Genomic DNA, 19772 nt, shown 5'->3' on the forward strand with positions numbered 1-19772 from the left:
GCCAGGCCCTGCCTCCTACAGGCAGCTGGCTCTCCTTAGTTGCCCCGGCAGCCCGCAGCTGGGCTCGTTATGTCCTGCCAGGGCTCGCTCTCTCTCTCTCCCTGGCAGTTTCCACTCCCTAGGAGCAGGGCACTGAGGTGCCCTGCGACAAACTGTTTAAGTGTTATTTCAGCAGATACATGTCCATTGACCTGCTTCCTTGGCTGGCATGATTTAGCTGGGGACGGTCCTGCTTTGAGCAGGGGGTTTGACTAGATGTCCTCCTGAGGTCTCTTCCAACCCTGATTTTCTATGATTCTATATTTGCACTGAGTGCTCATATTGGAAGTGGCAATGTTAAGTCAAACATAGAAATACATATATAAACACAAAGTAAAATACACTGTGTATTTTATTATTTTGATTCAATATATTAAAGTGCAGGACATAAAACATCCTGAAAAACAAATGACAAACGATTACTAAAGTGGAAAAAATATAGATATACAAATTTTAATATATGAACTGTGTTCTGGAATTGGATAAAGCTTAGTTCTACATCGTTATATGTAGTGCTACATCATGATGGCACAATGGCATCAAGAAAGATCAGGTTAAATCTACAAAATGCTTCAAAGAAGTTTGCCAACAAAACAATTAGTCAAATGACCTATGCAGATACACGTAATAAGTTCCTAAATACAGGAAGACATGATCCCAGGGAAAGGGCTGGCAGTCTTGCATTACATTTATGAAGGTTGGCCTTAAGACTGCTACTTTTGCTGAAAGCATGACAAGAATTCATTAACAGTTAAGACAGAAGACTTCAGAATGAAGTTACTAAACTTAAGTTGGAAAAGTGGCTTCTATTGGTACGGAGACATATTTAAATAACCACTATGGGCCAAATTTTGAAGATTTTCTCTTTAAAACTGTGCATTCATCATATGTACTGAATGAGGCAAGGATCCTAGGGAAAAATGGTATCTGCTCATGTACAGTAATTAAAGACTATATGATAATGCATATGCACAGAGGGGCCAAGGTAAGCCTTTACTTCTAAACTTTCAAATGCTTGACTTTTCCACATAAATAATGGTCTTAAAATATAATTGTATGGAATTTCTTAGTTTGTGAAAAAGAACCACCCCCCCCACAAGTTCTACTAATAAGCAACTGAAATCTCCATCATGCATCAATTATCACTGGGGTTTGAACCTAGAAGTTTTAGCCTACTACCAGATTGCTACCACATCAGTGCTATGTGCAACTTTAATAGTTGGCAACAGAAGGGTGCTATCCAAAGAAGAGGGATTGATTACTAAATCTAGGCACTAGGTTAGCATCCAGCAATTGGTCTGGGAAGAGTCCAGCAATATGCTGGATCCAGGGGCTAATTGGCAGTCTCTCTTTACCATGGAAATCTGGGTAGGTCCTGTCCCCATTTGAATACACCGTAGAAGGGAGGGCAGGTGGTTACTACAGCTCTGATTCTGGCCCTGAACCAGGTTCAGAGTTGAAGCTACAGCTGCTGCCTGCTCCATAGTGGCAGCCACATGGTGGTTTTGTCCCCAGCCCAGCTATACAGTAGTGGTAGTGGTGGCTACAGCTCTGGATTGACTTCAGGATTGGGGCCTGGCCCAGAGGGGCTGCTGCTACTGCAACAACTGAATGTGTGGCCAGGCTGGGGCCAGAGTGACCACATGCTCTGTGTTGGAACCAGAGCCAGAAGGTAAGCTGCAGAGAGAGGGAGAGGGGAGGATGGGGCAGAGGCAGCAGGGGAAAGTAGCAGAAGAGCAGGTGCCAGGGTGACAGGCACTGTTAGGGGGCAATCAGTAGGGGGAAGGGGACTGCCCCCTGCTGCTGTTTACCCTGCTGCAGCAGTGGAGGGATGAGGAAATTTAAGACAACCTCCAATAATTAGACTCTATATATGAAAAATTATAATACATTTATAATTTTTACATGTACTGAATCTAATTATTGCGGGGTGGGTGCCTTAAATTCAAAGTTGTCTTGGATTTGGGTAATGGTATATCAGGTTTTTTTTTAAATGAGGTGCTACTAAATTCTGAAAAGTTTTGGAGTGGTGGCTTCAGTCTGAAAAGGTTGAGAACCACTCTGCAAAAGGGTGAACTGTATTCTGACACTTTCCCCTGCAGCTACGGGAGTAACTCAGTTATGAGCCAGGAACACTGTGAACAGTGGCTTCCCTACCTTACCTGCTTTGCTGCTCATCAGCTCCCTGACAACTGACTGATCTAATGCATTAGGCTCTGTATTTTCCTTTGCTTGCTTCCTTGTTGGGCTGGACGAACCCGAGGGAGAGCTGGGGAGATATTCAACTGGCTTTGCTCAAGTTAAGGGAAGAAAAATGTCGTCTTTTCCTTACAGTCACCCACAGGAGTCCAAGAAAGGAAGAACCCAAGTTGAAAGAATTATTTGAAACCACAGAAGTTTTTCTATTCTATTGGGCCCATTTCCTTATGTTTAGCTATATTTATAGATTGCTATGGGGATCTACATTTCACATAAGCCTAAAAGGGGACTAACAAATAGGAACAGTGCCACTGATTTGAAAGCTTTGTCTTAATAAGGTATATTGAATTTGGTGGCAAGAATACTATGTTAGCTGGCCGTCAAGACATACATTTATTCAGATAGGACTTATATTACTGTAAAATGTAAAAAAACCCCAACCCCTGCCTCCCCCCCAACAAACCCCATTATAGGATAATTCACTAGAGTATTTGGTTAATACTCAACTTTCTTTTTATAAAATAGTATTCATATAGTTTCAAGTATCCAACACGCATTTTTAATGGTAAGACTATAGTTACATTTGTCAACTCATTTTGAACACAAAGAACATAAATTCTTCTTTTAATTTAGAAAAAAATTAACGCATTTGGCAAGATGATAAGTAAAAGCAGACTGATTACAGAAAAGCAAACACACTGGTCAATGACCTTTTAAAAGTACTTGTGTTACACTTTGAGTTGAACATCAACACTACATGTATATTCCATTCCAAAAACCTCTGCCAAGAACTATTTTTATGTCAATTTAGTTCTAATAGAAGATTGAAAGTGCTAGAGACTGAAGTCCTTTATTTTAGCACAAACCAGAGAATGCTTAAATGGTAGCACTGTAGACTTTCCTATACTCTCTTTGAATGCATCTCTAGCATGAATCTAGAGGGGAGGAGGGAGAGTCAGATATTTATAGGTGGGAAGGTAGTTTCATTCCTAGTAAATACATGGCCTGTCAAGACTGCCAACAAGGGTGTAAATTAGTGTGGTATTTTTGTGATTCTGATACTTATCTATTGGGAACTGGATGGAAAAAAACAAATTAAATTTCATGTAGGCTCCTCGGTAGCATAGATACTAAAAACAATTTCTGATACATTTTCCAGGCATACCTTCTGAGGGTAAATCTGATATCTTTTATTAGACCAACTCAAATAGTTGGAAAATTTCTTTTTAGCAAGCTTTCAGGTATATGGGGGGGGGAGAACCCTTCGTCAGGCTGACGAAGCATTTGTAGTTGGTGTGTGCTGTAGGGGTGTGTGAAGCGTCAGTCGCTGATTTGATTCGGAGAAGATTCAGCCTGATTCGGTGGCTGAATCACTGAATCCAAATCAAAACAGGAGACCCATAAAAAGCTCTGAATTGATTCAACGCATCCAAATCGATTCGGAAAACTTTCGGAAAAAGATTTGGTGAATTGGAAAAGGCTGTTTTGTGGGGAAACAGAAACTGAGAAGAGGGAGGGGGGGAAGAGGAAGGGGAAGACTGATTTGAATAGGAGATGCTCTGTTTACCAGGCACCCCTTGGAGTAACTAGGAACAGTGGCCACAAACTGACAGAGAGTATATTTAGGTTGGACACCTGGAAGAACTTCTTTACGGTAAGGGTTGCCATAATCTGGAAAGGGACGTGGTGCTCTCCCCTACCTTGGGGGTCTTTAAGAGAAGGCTAGACATGCACCTGGCTGGGGTCATCTAACCCCAGTGCTGTTTCCTGCTCAGGGCAGGGGGTCGGACTTGATGATCTACTGAGGTCCCTTCCGACGCAAACATCTATGAATCTATGATATTGACACCTGTAGCTGGCCAGTGACTGTAATTTTTCCCTGAGCTCCCTTCCAATCACAGTGCTCTGGGAGAGGGATGTAACAACAGCATATAAGGCACTGTGTGTAGCCTTTCTTGTCCCTTTTGTGAGCTGTCTGTCTGGAAGCAACAGCGTGTGAAAGGTATTGGTTTCAGGCTGGCTTCCTAGTCAGGCTCTTCACTCTTTTGCTAGTCTCCTTGGAAAGGATTGGATACACCTTTCTTTCCAATATATTACAGCATGTGGACCTCTGGTGACAGCCGCTTGCACCATGTCCCATAGTGGAAGAAGGGGATCCACTGTCCTGTTCCAGCACTCGTAGTACCAGCCAATCTCCTTCACCACAGACACTGCCAATGTCGGCCAAGGGCCTGGCTTCAATGGTGGGGTCCAGAGACACCAGACCCCACCATCCGGCAGGTAGCGTGGAGGCCTTGGTGGCTACTTATCTTGCTGAGGATGTGGTGCCGCTGCCTACTGGGCAACTCGCAGCCTGATGTGGCAGGATCTGGCCAAGGTTGCCTGGAAACACCTCTCCTGTCCACTGACCGGTGTCCCAAGTGAGAGGGTGTTCAGCATTGATAGGGATGTTGTGATACCCCACCCACACCTCCTTGGATCCTGGTTTGGTGGAGGAGCTGGTGTTCTTTAAGGTGAACCTCCTGCTGCTGGGGTTCCCCAAGCTCCACCTGCAGATGGACTGAGTGACACCAGTCCTCATTCCACACCTATTAGCTTTTTTTATTTGCTTTGACAAACATTTAATGCCCAGTGATCAATTCATTCCATCCAGGAAGCACATGCACACCAACTGCAGATGCTTCCTCAGCTTGACAAAGGGTTTTTAAACCCAAAAGCTTGTCAAGATATATTTCTCCAACTATTCAGTTGGTCTAATAAAAGATATCACATCTACTCAAAGAACCTTGCCTGCCTGTTCCTTAGACCAACACAGCTACAACCAGAAACCCAGTTAACACATACAAGTGACATGAGTTTTGCTTTCAACAGTTTGAGGGACACTTTCACAGAAACCCCTACACCTATCTCTTTGAAACCTGGCAGGCTTCATGCCCTCAGAAGGGGCTACTATACCTGCTGTTTTCATCCAAATCTGCAAAAAAAAAAAAAAAAAAAAAAACAAAATTATAGGTATTTTAGTGATTCCCCATTATAGACTATGGCCGAATCACATCAAATCAGCACCAAATCTTCCAAATCCGCTTCAGCTGAATCAATTCAAAAAAAAAAAAGACAAAATTATAGGTATTTTAGTGATTCCCCATTATAGACTATGGCCGAATCACATCAAATCAGCACCAAATCTTCCAAATCCGCTTCAGCTGAATCAATTCAGGACAGTGATCCGAATCACCAAATTGAATCACTGTCCCCTGAATCGGCCGAATCCGAATCAAATACTGGCTGCTTTGCGCAGGACTAGTGTGCTCTTTCTGGCTATGTCCTTAGACCAACACAGCTACAACCTATACCTCTCTATCAACCTTCTGAGACATTCTTCTAAGAACTGATTGTTCTCAGGAGTACTGACAGGAAGCAGAGTCATGCTTAACGAAAAACAAGCACTATCCACTCAATCTTGTGCACCATTTGCACATGTGCAGACAACCCATAAGTAATTCTGTGATCACAAGGACAACTGTCAGCAACAAACAGAATCGGATATGCAGATTGTGATGCAGATGGTAATTAAGATGAGGCCAGAAACACCTGACCAGCTTTGCTAGTTCTTTAGAAATTGCAGGCTTTAATCTGCTGTTCTATTTAATCATTTAAATTTATATGGTGGCTTTGATAATATAATTTTTATTTTGTTTTCCTCCTTTTATCTCTTCAGGAAATGCTTAGACTGTGCATCCAAGTCACTGTCTTGGAAACAGTGTTACTCAAACCTCTCCACCCAGACTAAGGCTCCACTTGTAAAAGGAGTTTTAAAATGACTAATTCAGGCACGAAAAGGTGATTGTACCAATGCATAGCACAAAAATTATACTTTTAAAGTTTACTATCCTTGTATATAACACTGTCAATAATTTCAGTGAAAACTTGACAACCAGTATTAAAAAAACTATTTTCAGTTTTAAATTGCAGAAATGGAGATATTATTATTCTTCAAACAGCATATTTTCAAATAATATATATATTTATATGCATATCAGATATTATTCAAACAGCAAACTGAGGAATATGGTCTTGCTTTTATTACTTATTTTTGGTTGTGTTCAAATTAATCTTTCTTCTTTACCATTAGTTATTCTTACAAGTTCAGACATATTCAGCAAGAAAAAATGAATAAGCACTGACATGAAGTATTCAAAAAGCTGAAAAAAAATCTAGGAAATAAATACATTGGTAATTTTTTTGTAAATTCCACATGAAAGTTCTTTATATGTTTTTCATAGGTCTATTTTGTTTTGCTAAACTAGGATTACACAAATAATTTATTCCCAGTGATCCTTCTTGAGGATTTCTTCTAAGTGAGGGAGAAGAGGGAGAAGACTGTACATAGTACAGTCTAATTATCAGAGACAAATATGTCTCTGATATGATGTCTCTGATGCTGCAAGGTTGACTTTGAAAATCGGACAGCAGTTAAATACCATCTGATTCCCAGATATTTATTATTTAGGTTGCTGGCTTTCAACTTTTTTTCATTTGCGGAACCCTAAAACATTTCGAAAGAGGTGAGAACCTCTTTGGAAGTTTTGAATGGAGGTGCAGACCTCTCTGAATTGTAAGTATTCACAATTTTGATTGATCATAGTCATCTTTCACAGACCCCTTAGACATAGTCTGCGGGCCCCCAGGGATCTACGGACCACAGGTTGAAAACCACTGATCTAGGTAGGTCTTGGCTTTTTTTTCCCCATTTCTGGGTTAGTATAGATTGGGCTAGTTTATTTGCTCTGAAATGCCCAAACAACCTTCCAAATACTTAAGGTTGGCTATGCTTTTCTAAAGCCTATTAATTTTGCTTAGTAAACCATCTTTATATTTGTTGATGAAATGTAGATGGGCTTAATACTGGCCAACTGCCTAGTTTTGATGTTATTTTTAAATTATTTTCAAAATGTTTGAAAGTATTCAAAATATGGTATCTTAGAAGACTGAATTCTAAGAACAATCAGGACTGTACATTTTGTTTATATGAGAGAGCATTTAACATCCATGGCTGCATACTGTATTATCAAGATACTCCTGGATAACATGATTGAACATTTCCAAACAAACATTATATAGTTCAAGTGCACTGTCTAAGATTTACACCTTTTCCTATTTATCAGACTTTGAAGGCATGTTTTTTTCTGAGCCAATTGTTTTTAAAAGCTATTTTTATATTGCCATCTTTACTTGATCAGATGCTATTAACGTAGCCAGCTTTTTCTCTTTTTATAAAATTGTTTCTTCCAATTATCCATTTTCCAGATGTATGATTTTCCTCTAGTTAAGAGGCCATTTCCTAATATAGGGTGTTTTTTTCTGTTCACATGAGACTTTATCAGAAGATTCTCTAAAGAAACAAATGGATCTTACTGGAAGTGGCCAAGGACCACCTACTGAACCCTGAGCTATGTTTAGGGTGATTTGTATCAAAAATATAATTTTGTTTTACGTCATTCAATTGGGAATTGGGATGTGAGTGTGTCAGATTTCCTGATAATTGAATATGTTCTGTGGCATGGTCAGATGAGATTATAGGGGCACAATTAGCATACAGGAGAGAGAAAAATATTGTAATATTAAATCTTTTTGAACAGAGATAATGGTATTAAACTGCCAAGTAGTACAATTTCAGTATAAAATCCAGCATGTTTTTCTTTCATAGAAAACAAACTTAATATAGTAAATATATTGTTATCTATTTAGATTTTCAGGTCATCTATTTAGATTTTCATTAAAGGATCCATATATTAAAAACACTAACAGTATGGGGCCTATTAAACAGAAGTTCCATTAATTCAATATTAGTGATCTTGGTACAGCACTAGAACAGCAGTTCTAAACCTCACTAGACTCAAGGCACCCTTTGGAAAATATCAGCTCTTAGTTTGCTTGTTTTATTTTTAACTATAGAAAAAAATAGAAAAATTCTTCTGCTACAAAGAACACAAATATCAAAACAGGTCAGAATGCTTTTGACATTATGCATTCCCATTTGAAATCTTTAGATTATCTTGTGAATTATGTGTAGGTGTTTGTGCACTTAAAAGTGCTAATATTGCACGGCATCTTGGCCGAGACTGACTGCACCAAAATATTGAATTATTATACCAGTAGTACACTTACATAACTATACTGTAAGCAAAAACAAACTATAGGTTATATATAATTATAACAAGCTGAGACTTTATGTAAATAAGAATTTTTAAAGTATAGCATTATTTTCAGGTTTCTAAAACCAAGAACTAGGGCACAACTTGCACATACAAGAAGAAATACATCTGCAAATCCTCATATTCTTTCAACTATATATTTGGCCCCAAAGAAATGAGTGAATTCAATCTAAAATATGTATTTATGAAGGTTATTTTTTTCTTAACAAATCAAAAAAAAACATTAAGGAGGCATCCCCTGCATTTAAACCGGGGATTATAGCGGTTAGGCAGTGAAGCATAGATGGGGCATTCTTAAGAACTTTTCCTTCTTTCTGCCTTGGAAGAGCTACTGATTGAAGTGGAATGCCCAGTCTAATTCCAAAAAAAATAAGTCAGGGCAAGAGAACTATTAGAGAGCTTAAAAAGAAAATTAATCTCCTGTATGAAGGCAGTATGAGAAAGCAAGCAAAATCAGCTTATGGAAATTTTCTAGCAGGCTAAAAAAGGAGCTCCAAGAAGCGAAAATCAACATAGCTCCTTAATAAATTTTGAATAGTTTTAAAACAACTAAAAAAGGAAATGTTAGACAGAAAGACTATCTGATTAAATATGTGAAAGAGAAATTAAAGAAAAAGGTTAAAGATGTAAAGTCAGAAAGTGTCTGAAAAACTGGAGAGAGAACAAGGCAAGAAAAACTAAGCAGATAAAAAAAAAAATATATATATATATCAGTTTAGGATTCTCATATCTAACCTGTAAGTACAAGTAAATGTTAAAGCAGCCAAAAATTTTTAACATTTTAGTTTAATATGTTCATATATATTTATATATTGTATGTATTTATGTATACATATATTTATATATTTTATTTACTTCCTGACAGGGAGCCCATTGAAAGTAACTTAGAGACAGAGCTGTTCCTAGGGGTGTGCAGGGCCCAGGGCATATTAGCCCATGAGTGTGTGTGTGTGGGGGTGGCGAGAGGCCAGAGCGCAGAGCAGGGAGGGGATGATGGCAAGCAGTTGGAGCGCGGAGCCGACAGTGTACGAAGCTGGCAGCATGCAGCGGAGCTTGTATGACACTGTCCACGGGTCCCCCCAAAACACAGGGCCCGGGATGGTCGCCCTGATTCACCTCTCACTAGGGACGGCCTTGCTTGGACATATAGCAATTTAAGTTTTAACTGAAGAAAACTATTCTCTTTTTCATTACTTCCTTTGTCATAACAGAAAACTAAAATGATCAACCATTTTTTTTCGTGGTACAAGATGCTTGACCTGGTCTTTCTTTAACTTTTTATGAATGTTTTCTATAAATTTATTTTGGTGCATAGTTTTTTACATGTGAATAGGCAGGCTATATAGTAAGTCAGGGTTGTCCAACTTCTAAATGGCTGGGAGCTGCACTAGCAAGGGCCATGGCACACCACATTCTCCTTTCACTTCACTGAGCATTCCCTTACTGGACCGGGTACCCTGCTTTGCCCTAAGCTCCCTGGCCACAAGCTTGCCCAACACTGCAGGCTGCACTGCCCTGCTCTGTCCCTAGGACAGGAATGTGAAAGCTAGAGGAAGAAGGAGCTCAGAGACCCTGGCTGCTTGTGCAGTTGGAACACTAAGGGTAGGGAAGAAAGGAGGGGAAGGGGGAGAAACACTGTCAGCCACATAAGAACCCAGGGGCCACAATTTAAATTCTCATGGGCCACCAGTTGGACAGAGCTGTAGTACGTCATCAGACATATCACTTCCCAGAGATTTTCTATAAAAGATACACTGAAATCCTGAAAAGTTAACTCCCCCCCCCCAACAAATCCAAGAAATAAGGTTCCTTAGGAAAACAGAAAAACAGATGCATTTCAACTAGGATGGGCTTAAGTGTTTCTCTCCGTCAATACTTTAAGATCTATTAATTATCAGAGAAAAGACAAAGGTTGCTTTAATAAACAGTTTGTATCCGAGAATACTCAGATTGGAATAGAGGTAAGCCTTCTCATGGTTGATTTATATTTGCATTGTCGCTCTCTCTCCCTCTCATATGCAACGAAGGATTGGCATGATTTACAGCTATAATAATGCAATTTAATAATTGTTATTGACTGCAAACTCAGACACATTATTTGTATGTAAATTTTATCTGCAGAATTCAGATTACTGTGCTTCATTATTTAAAATTCATGGAGACTATGACAAAAGCCATTTTAAGGAGCAAGATTGCAGTCAGCTGGAACTCCTCCTCTAGGAGAAACTTCTGGTGTACGATACTCCAAACAAAGAGCAAAATTCCTCTTTTTTTAAAAAAAAATTAAATACGAGGTGGGAGCAGGAGTTGTTTGATTTTGGCAGTGGGAGTCAACCATGAAAGACTTGGGATTTATCTTTAGGTTAGCAGAATCCCCAGCCATTTTCTAAGTACTTCCACAAAAACTCACCCTTTTAGAACAGAAGATTTTAAAGGAAAAAAAGAAAATCAAAGAAGAATCCTAGAGACACTATGAAAGAAGGCAACTGGTAATAGCAGCTCCTTTTGTGGAATCAAAAATGCTCAGGAGGAATATGTCAACAAGAAAAGGAACTTTCTTTGGAAAAGGGATGAGAGTAACAAAGCATTCTGCCTCCTTTCCATGGGACTTTATAGAAATATCAGTGAATAATGATATATTGCCAGGGCATCAAAAGAAAATCACTTGCCGGACTTCAATGAGTTGATGCTGGTTATCCCATATACGTGTACTCAAATCACTAACACATTTAAGAGGTTTTAATGACTTACTTTTTTAGTTAGTGGGTAAGAAAACAAAAATGTAATCTAACTTTAATAATATAGTTAGAAAGGAGTGGAATAATCTTACAGACTAAGGAACATGTCCTGCTATCAATCCACATGTGAATTTTTCATAAAAGTTTGACAGAAATTTCTACACAAGCTTATATGAAGAACATGTAAGATTGTCAAATTTATATTTGTATATTTTAATTTCACATTAATACATTAGGAAAATATTATGAATTTTATTTTTTAAATTTAACAATTTAGTATATTCTAGTAATCAGAATAATATACATTCATATTATCATGCATAGGTAAAAATAAGCATTACTTAAAATTCTAAGAATGTTAAGAGAATACACATAATTTTATTCTGAAATTGTCTAGAGAGGCAAGGATTTTTTGTGGGTGATATCTTTTTTTGGACTAACTGCATGGTTGGGATAGTTTTAGACAAGCTTTGAAATGCAGAGCATTCTTTTTCCAAGGTCTGACTTCCAGATAAATTCCCTAAATTATCAGCCTCTAAAAAGCAAAAACAATCTATGTAAAACAAGCATTCATTTGTTCAAAGCTTTAGCAATAAATATTTGCTAGTCCACTTTGAGAAAATTTGGTATGTTCTTTCCAAATTTTCAGTGAACATTTGGATAATGCCAAAAAACTGCCAGGACCCCTGAGTAGGTGATTAATTTCTGGTTTCCTCTTGCAGAGTTTTAGAAAATGATCCAAAGCCATACGGAAAGCAGCTGTAAACCAGACATCATAATCAGACTGGTTTATATTATAAAAATTAAAGGCCGTATATTAATAAACATAATCTAATATTACAGTTGGTACACAGGAGACTCTTTGCACAGATTTTCATAAGTGAGGTCAAGAACAATGTTTACATATTTACTGCAGTTGAAACAAGCTCCATGTACAAGGTAGACGATTCTATTTAAAACATAAATATCATTTTACCCAATCTTAAAGATGAAAACGCACAGCCAGCTGAAAGGAACACAGATTAATGTGCTGAATTCCCTCACTGAACTGGTAATAGGGTACACTGATAAAAAACCCCCACAAAACAAAACCCTTAAAAGCTGTCTCCTTCTACCCTTCTCAGAAGTCTTTTTGTCATTTCCTGGATTATTTTACTAATTATAAAAGAGACTATCAGCATAGTAGGTGCATTGAGAGTTTCTTGTATTAGGTCAAAAACATTACCAAAGGAGCTGTCTCACCACCCTCCTCCTCTCTAATATTCCACAGCTTTATAAGGACAGAAAGTAGAAAGACACTGCCAGTGGAAAAATTATAGGAAAATGCAATTGGCAATTATAGGCAAGTCTTATACTGGTCAACGCCACCCAGTTTAAACTCGATCAGTCAATCTGTATTGCCTTCTTTTCTGGGATAGGTTTAAAGCAGTTAAATATCTCTCTGACAAATGCCTGGACAGCAAAGAGATGGTTCCTTCCAGATCCAACAAAAAGGGAAACATGGAAAGAAATATCAGCACATGGATGTCACTATGTTCCTGTCTCCTGATGTTCTCCAGCAGCTGCTCAATACAAAATAAGATTCTAAGTAGACCTTTGGAACCCCACAACTGAGAATTATCTACAAGGAAAAACAGTCATCCATCACTCTCTGGGAACATTCCAACAGCAGAAAGACTGACTACTCTAGGCAGAAGTGGGAGAAACTGCCTAAGTCACACGAAAGTGTTTCAACAACACCTACTGCAGAATTAAGAGGAACATCTGTCCAATGCCATAAGAAGATAATCAGTCAATCAAGACAAATGTTATTTCCATTCCATATCCTGCTCTAAAAACCTGGCTGATGTCCAAAGAATTAGCTGTAAAATGCTTCTGGACTTGGCCTGCCACCACCTTCTCAATTATCCTTCCTAAAAAAAGGGAGGTTACAGGTCAGGCATCATGAAAGATGTCAACACTGCCAAATGCCATTATTTTCTATGGAGCTACTGCACTACCTTTCAACTACCAAGTATGAAAGTTGGCACGCAAAACTCCATGCCAACTATTGCAAGAAACTATACATTAGATCCCATGGTAACTGAATCGAAATACATGGAAGAGACCAGTATATAGAGTTTTCAGAATTTTAGAATAATTTAGTAATAACCACAATAACACTACACATTGGTATCACAGTTAGCATGACGGTCCCCCCTAGCCAAAAATTCACTGTGCTGACCCTGTGCAGTATATGTAGTGTTACTTTATCTTGCCTCTGGTAGACTTGTGATGCAGAAGCTGTTATTAATGCATTTCCTTGCTTAAAACGTGCATCCCAATTGCTAGCAGCTGATTTTTGGGAAAAAGGTGTCTGAAGCATGCAGGAAAATATGGTATCAATGTAGATTTAATTAATAAAGTGCTTTCAAATCCACTGAAGTACGCCTCAAAACATACCACTACTTCTGATCCTGCACAATGGCATGGGGATACATTTTTCTGAAGCACTGTATTATCTCACTTTCCACAGACCCCAAAATAAGACAGGCCTTGTTTTTGGAAGGCAGAATGCAGGGAAAAAAAAGATTTTTCCAGGAGTTATAGCCTAGAGGTGGCCTTTTCATGTAGAGGCTGTGTTGCACAATAGCTGCAAGCTTTTCTAACACCTGGCAAGTTCAGGGTGGCTCTGAATGGCTCAGCATAGAACTCCACCCCTCCTATTTGCTGGATGATAGAGAAGCTGGTAACCATCCTGCAACACAACATCCTTATGCTTCTGTTCTAGTGATTCTCAATTAGGGTTTTGCTGCACCCTGCGGTGCCTTGTGATTCTTTCAAGGGTGCCATGGGGTGGCATAGCACTGACAGGCATGCTAACATAATTCATAAAATAAATCCAGAAATTTCACCTAGGAATTAATTGTGTTAAAAACATTCTGCCCTGTTGTGGTCTTTCTGAATTCTTTAAAACAGAAGAGTTGCACTATTATTTTTCTGTAATCAAAGAATGCCATTTTCCAAGGGTGCCTTAAGTTTAAGGAGGGGTGAGTCTAAAAAGGGTTGAGAACTACTGTTTTATTCTGACAAAAAAAATCAGCTTGTCTGGTTAAGACACGCACTTTGCTTTTGGAGGCCTGATTATTGGGGGAAAAGTATGTGTGGTATGTGAGTAAATATGGCAACTAAGAAATGTAGGTGCCTAAGTGCCATTGACTTTCAGTGAGCCTCAGGAACCTAGAGGTCCTGCTTTCCCATCTCCTGACCTGCACTGCTGCTGAAGCTTGGGTCAGGCAATATGGCAGCAACCTGCATTTTGCTGACTGGGCAGCAGCACAGGTTGGGGATTGGATGGTGGGTGGGGTGGGGAACAGGTGGCAGCAGCGCAGGTGGAGGCAAGTGGGAGGAGGGATGGGGGACAGGTAGCAGGGGCACAGACACTGCGGGTTAAGTGATGGGAGAGCAATATACAAGTGCAAGGCTGCCTGCCTCTACCATGACTGGGGACAAAATTTAAGGCAACTCCCCAATAATTAGATCCTATACATGGAAAATTATAACAATTGTATAATTTTCCATGTATGGGAATGTAATTACTTGGGGAGGGTTGTCTTAAATTCAAAGTTATCTTGGATCTGGATAAATATGATAATTCTGCTCCCAGGAGAGAAACTTTGCCTCTTGTTGGGGAGATTGAGTGCAACCCACAGTTCCAAGCAGCAAAGCAGACAGTTTCTTCAGTAAAGGCATTTGTTGGAGCAAAGGCCAGCCACTCCCCTCTGTACCAAGTCCAGCCTGCACAGCCGTTAGCACCCCGCAAAGATATTTAGCTGTTCCCTTTCCAGTCTCTCCAACTCCTCCACGTCTCTCAGTTCCCAGACTCTTTTGGGACAGGCTGCTTCATCCGCAGCCAGCTCTTCCATTGTTATGTTCATCTCCTCTGCACATTACCTGGGTGTTGGGCATCTCACTATAATTTGGTATGTCAACAAAATGATTCAAGACTGTTGATGCTAAAGGTCCATTTTGTTTTGTCCTGCGCACAGACAGCCCTGGAACTTAACCCTTCATTCTCTGCATGCAGGCTAATGAAGTAAACTGAGTCATGCGATATTATAACATGAACACAGTAAACGCAGAAATATCACAATAAAACCCATAGTCCACCATAAGAGTGAATACTCTTATGCGTACTGAGGCCGTGTCCAGAAGAGCACAGCCATGTAGTATGTGATGCCACAGACTCATTTGCAGCACCACATACCACACATTCAGGTGTTCTCCGTGGTGCAAGGGAGTAGTACGGGGTGGGGTTTTTTTTTGACCTCTGGATATCCAGGTGTCAAAAAAACTTGCACAAAAGGAGGAGCGGCACATGCAGTGGCAGTGTGCGCCTCTCAAAACCGGAGCCAGGCTGGCCGGATCCATACTTTGGTTGTCGGCCAGGATCTGAGGGGCTGGATTGCTGCTGCAGCCCTGGGAGGCCCCCAGGACCCCAAGTAAGGCTGCTGGAGCCAGTTTAGTGCTGGCCCCAGCCTCCCATACCCCACCCAGGGTAACTTGCTGCATGCCAGAGGGCGTGTGGCACAGGTGTTCCCTGGGGACAACTAATGGTGACACAAGGTATGCTACCGCTAGGTGTCCCTGGGAAAACAAATGTCCATGCTCATGTGGATGTGGCGTTAGAGATCCCTGAAATTGGATATCAGCAGATTTTAAGCATCTAAGTCCAAGAATAAGATGCATAAGAATTATGCCTAACCACTGAAGTACTTGAGAAACACCTGATTTTTGGCACTAAAATCATTTAGGTGCCTAAAATTCTACTACTAGGTACGCCAAGAATTACTGCCATCTTGACTGAGCTGTTTGGCTCAGTATTAATTCTTATGCCTAAGTCTGATCAGCATTCACAAACTAAACTAGGCATCCTAAGTCCCATGAGGGGACAAATCTGGGGCCTAATCAGATCACATCTAAAAATACCTACTAAGCGCCATACAAAGCACAGCAGTTACAGCCACTTTCAGGAAAAAAAACAAAACAGAGCTGATAGAGAACAGAAGTAGTGATGCTATGAACCTTTTATAAAGCAGTATTGTGATAAGTACACTCACTCAGGTAGTTCAATACTCTCTTCCTCCAAAATGCTCCCTCCAAATTCCGTTCCCAGGAAAATGCCCTAATCACTAAGCTAAGTCGATTGGGAACACCTTTCTCTGGCCTAGGTTCAACTAACTAGATCACTGTACCTCAACAATAAAAGGCTCACAAGTTCAGAGAGATGACAAAGCAAAAGGAATCGCAACATGGTAGCTCTATGAGAACATTTACTTGGGAGTGAATGCTACAGAAGACCTCTGGTGCCTCTACTTTACACTTAAAAACAGACAGAAATGGACATCCCCGTCCCTCAGCATTTTATATGGTCTAGCTTAGATGTCTTTCCATCAAGCATGATGCCTAATGTTAATCCAACTGAGAGATCTAAGTGTATGTGAACATGGCACAAGCTAGCTAAGTGACAATATAAAATAATGCAGGGGCGCTGATCACCAGTAGAAATGTTTGGCCTCTTTTGTGTCCTGGTACTGAATTTCTTCATTCTGCAGAAGCATCTCCAATTGGGCTTCCTCTGATAGAACATCTCATGGGAGGCACTTTTAATTGTGCTTTCAGAGATAAGTTCTTTATATATTTAAAAGAAAATATTTATGTCATTAATAAATACTGACAATCTTAATTTACCTGAAGTTTTCATATTATTGAAGATAGATTCCCACACTAAACAGTCACCACTACCATCTAGCCATCACAAATAAACAAGATAAATCAGTGAACAATTCTGACCTAAGATTTTCGTGATACATTTAATTCGTCACGTACATAAACCAAAATTAAAGGCTGTTGTGTTTTGTTCTTTCCAAGAGCAGATATCATCCACTGTAGCACTTTCCAAGGTAATAGTTTTGGAAGCCATGACTGTCTGATCTACCTTAATTTGTTCAGCTATAAATCTTCAGATTCAAGTAGTGTCAATAGTACTGTGGTTTGAAAGGGACAGACTAAGTTTTCGGAGCATTTGAATTTTTGTAACAAATAGCAGTACCTTTATATGTTCCAAAACAGCAGTTGCAACATTTGTATGAAGATCAATGAGCCTCTTCTTTTCAAGAAGTTCTGGAAGAGAGCTGAAAAAATTAAATACAAACTAACCTGCTAAGTTGTACATTCAGGCTGAATTGGGTATTAAATGTAATTAGTGGACAAACTATGTGAAACCAGATAAAAGCTTGAAAATGAAAGGAAACAGGAAATGCAGAAGGCTTCTGTTCAAACATTAATTACCCACATTGACTATATTATAAGTAGTTCCATATCTGGAACATTTTAACAACTACTAGAAAATAAGTATTGTATACATAATATAAGTAATTTAAAACTGCAATAAAAAGAAAGATTAAAGATGTGCAGTGCTTATACAAAGCATATAAAAATTATCACTTTAAAGTTTTAAGGCCATTTATTGATTTACAAAAAGCAAAGTCAAAATTTTCTTTCAAGCTGGGCTCCTAAATTGGTATTTAGGCATCTAAATAATCAGACAATATTTCAGTCAGCACTATTAAATATGGTTTTCATCAACTTAAAATGCTTAATTTTATCTCTTATGTTGTTTTACAACAAAGATAAATCATAACAATCAATAAAATCTATAAAAATATGAGGAGTCCAGTCTTCTCTTATTGTACAAATACTTTCTGGTGGTTAGAACTGTGAAAAATATCCTTTTACAAAAGGGAGTTTCTTCTTTTTGACATAAAATATGAAATGACTAGAAATTTACTTAACTGCATCCAAGTTTCATTCACATTCAATTTAAACAAAACAAGTTTAACTATTATTTGCTGAACAACCCTTGCACAATACTCACATAATTTGTCCTTAGATGTGTCATCACAAAACAGCAGGGGTACAATGATAGAGATTTTTGGGGCTGATACCGATAGCCAATCTTTAAGGAGGCATATTGGCCGATACTGATCTGATTTCCAATACCAGCCCAGCAGCTTGAAGAGCTGTGTGCAGTTGGTAAGTCTGGTGTGGTGGAACGGGAGGAGGGAGGGGGAAAGGAAAGGGAGAGGGAGCAGCAGATCAAGGCCCCCTGTAGTGAAGGAGAGGGGCTGGGGCAGAACTGGGGCAAGCATTGCCCAGCTGGGGTGAGGCAGGCGTGGGACTGAGCTATGGCTTGTTTGGGGGGCGCAGGGAGATGGGAGACAGCTCCCACCACTGCGTGCCACTCGCTCGGGAGCCGCTAGTTTGGAAGCTCATCCACCTCTTGCCTGGCAGCTCCCGGTGCTGCACCTGCAGTTTGGAGGGGATGGGGGGGGGAGGGGGGGGTGTGCCTTCAGATCTGCGTGGGGCGGGGCAGTACCAAGCTTTTCCCGGAGGGGCAGGGCTGGGGGCAGGCGGCGGTGGTGCTGGGATGGAGGAGTTGGGGGGGGGCCACAGCGAACTTTGGGGTGGTTGTCAAGTTAAAGTTCATTTTATTTTTAAATAACCACTTATAATCATTCTGTCATCATATCATTTAGCTTTTTAAACTAACTTGCATCCATTTTATATTAATTATATCCACTTTATTGTTGTATTATTTAGCTTAGCTTTTGTATGACTTAGCTTGGGCCAAACTCCATTTTATAGCAACCTAATGCTAATATATATTCATATATGTAGCAAAATAAGAATGTTTTAATAATATTTAGAATGTATGGATGAATGAGTGTGGAGTGACTGGAAAAGCATTGTGTGTTGTGTGCTATCATTTAATGACCTATGCTAAGAAAAAACTGAAGAAGCAACCTGCGCTAGGTGAAGAATGAAGATAAGCAGAAACAGCAAGGTTTACGACTCTGCTGTAATTCTTCAATGGCCAAAGGTCATAGTAACTTCCTGTTTTGACAAAGCTGAGGGCTGCAAAACAATTGCAAAACAGCACCCTGTCCCAACAACTAAAGACTGCAGAACCCAGAGCAAGAAAAATCCACCCCAAGAACCAGAATCATCTCAACACAGCAGAAAAAGAGAAAAACAACTTCATAGTGACACAGCAACGTCCGTAGACATGCACAGGAGACAGCTACTATAAAAAGTGGGCAATAACAAAGAAGCTTTGGGACTGTTCTGCACAACAACAATGATGGAGCACTGATACGTGTCCAACAGAGGCTCGGCTCCCCTCTCATGCTCAGCTTAGCTGGCCACGAAGCTGGCTTGAGCAACTGAAAGACTGGTAACACCTTAGCATCTGCAGAACTGTGTGCACGCGTGCGCATGCAAATGTGTAGGTGGTGTTGTAATGTTTCTGTACTCTTAATAAACGTGGCGTGCTGCCCTATCCCCTGACAAAGATCCTGCTTGTTTTTAGTACGCTGTATGCCTAGCGCGTACAACAGCTGCAGCCCCCCCACCCCATCCCAGTGCTGCCACCGCCACCCACCCTGCCCTGCCAGGAAGAGCTTAGCACAGTCCCAGCCCACCCTACCCCGTGTAGATCTGGGTGTACACGCACCCCCCCCCGCCCTCCTGGATGAGTGCT

At 40.0% G+C, this 19772-nt stretch overlaps 1 protein-coding gene across 3 annotated transcripts in view; it reads right to left on the reverse strand.

The window, feature by feature from the left end:
• SCFD1 (sec1 family domain containing 1) overlaps positions 1-19772 on the reverse strand; it is a 115660-nt gene that overhangs the window by 54635 nt on the left and 41253 nt on the right. For all 3 annotated transcript variants that reach the window (XM_014519295.2, XM_006022264.3, XM_025202446.1), the window contains exon 13: positions 17283-17364. In XM_014519295.2, the coding sequence (XP_014374781.1) occupies positions 17283-17364 (82 nt within the window). The remainder of the gene's footprint in view (positions 1-17282; positions 17365-19772) is intronic.

Source organism: Alligator sinensis, unplaced genomic scaffold, assembly GCF_000455745.1.
Source record: "Alligator sinensis unplaced genomic scaffold, ASM45574v1 scaffold720_1, whole genome shotgun sequence".
In the NCBI taxonomy this organism is placed as follows: domain Eukaryota; kingdom Metazoa; phylum Chordata; order Crocodylia; family Alligatoridae; genus Alligator; species Alligator sinensis.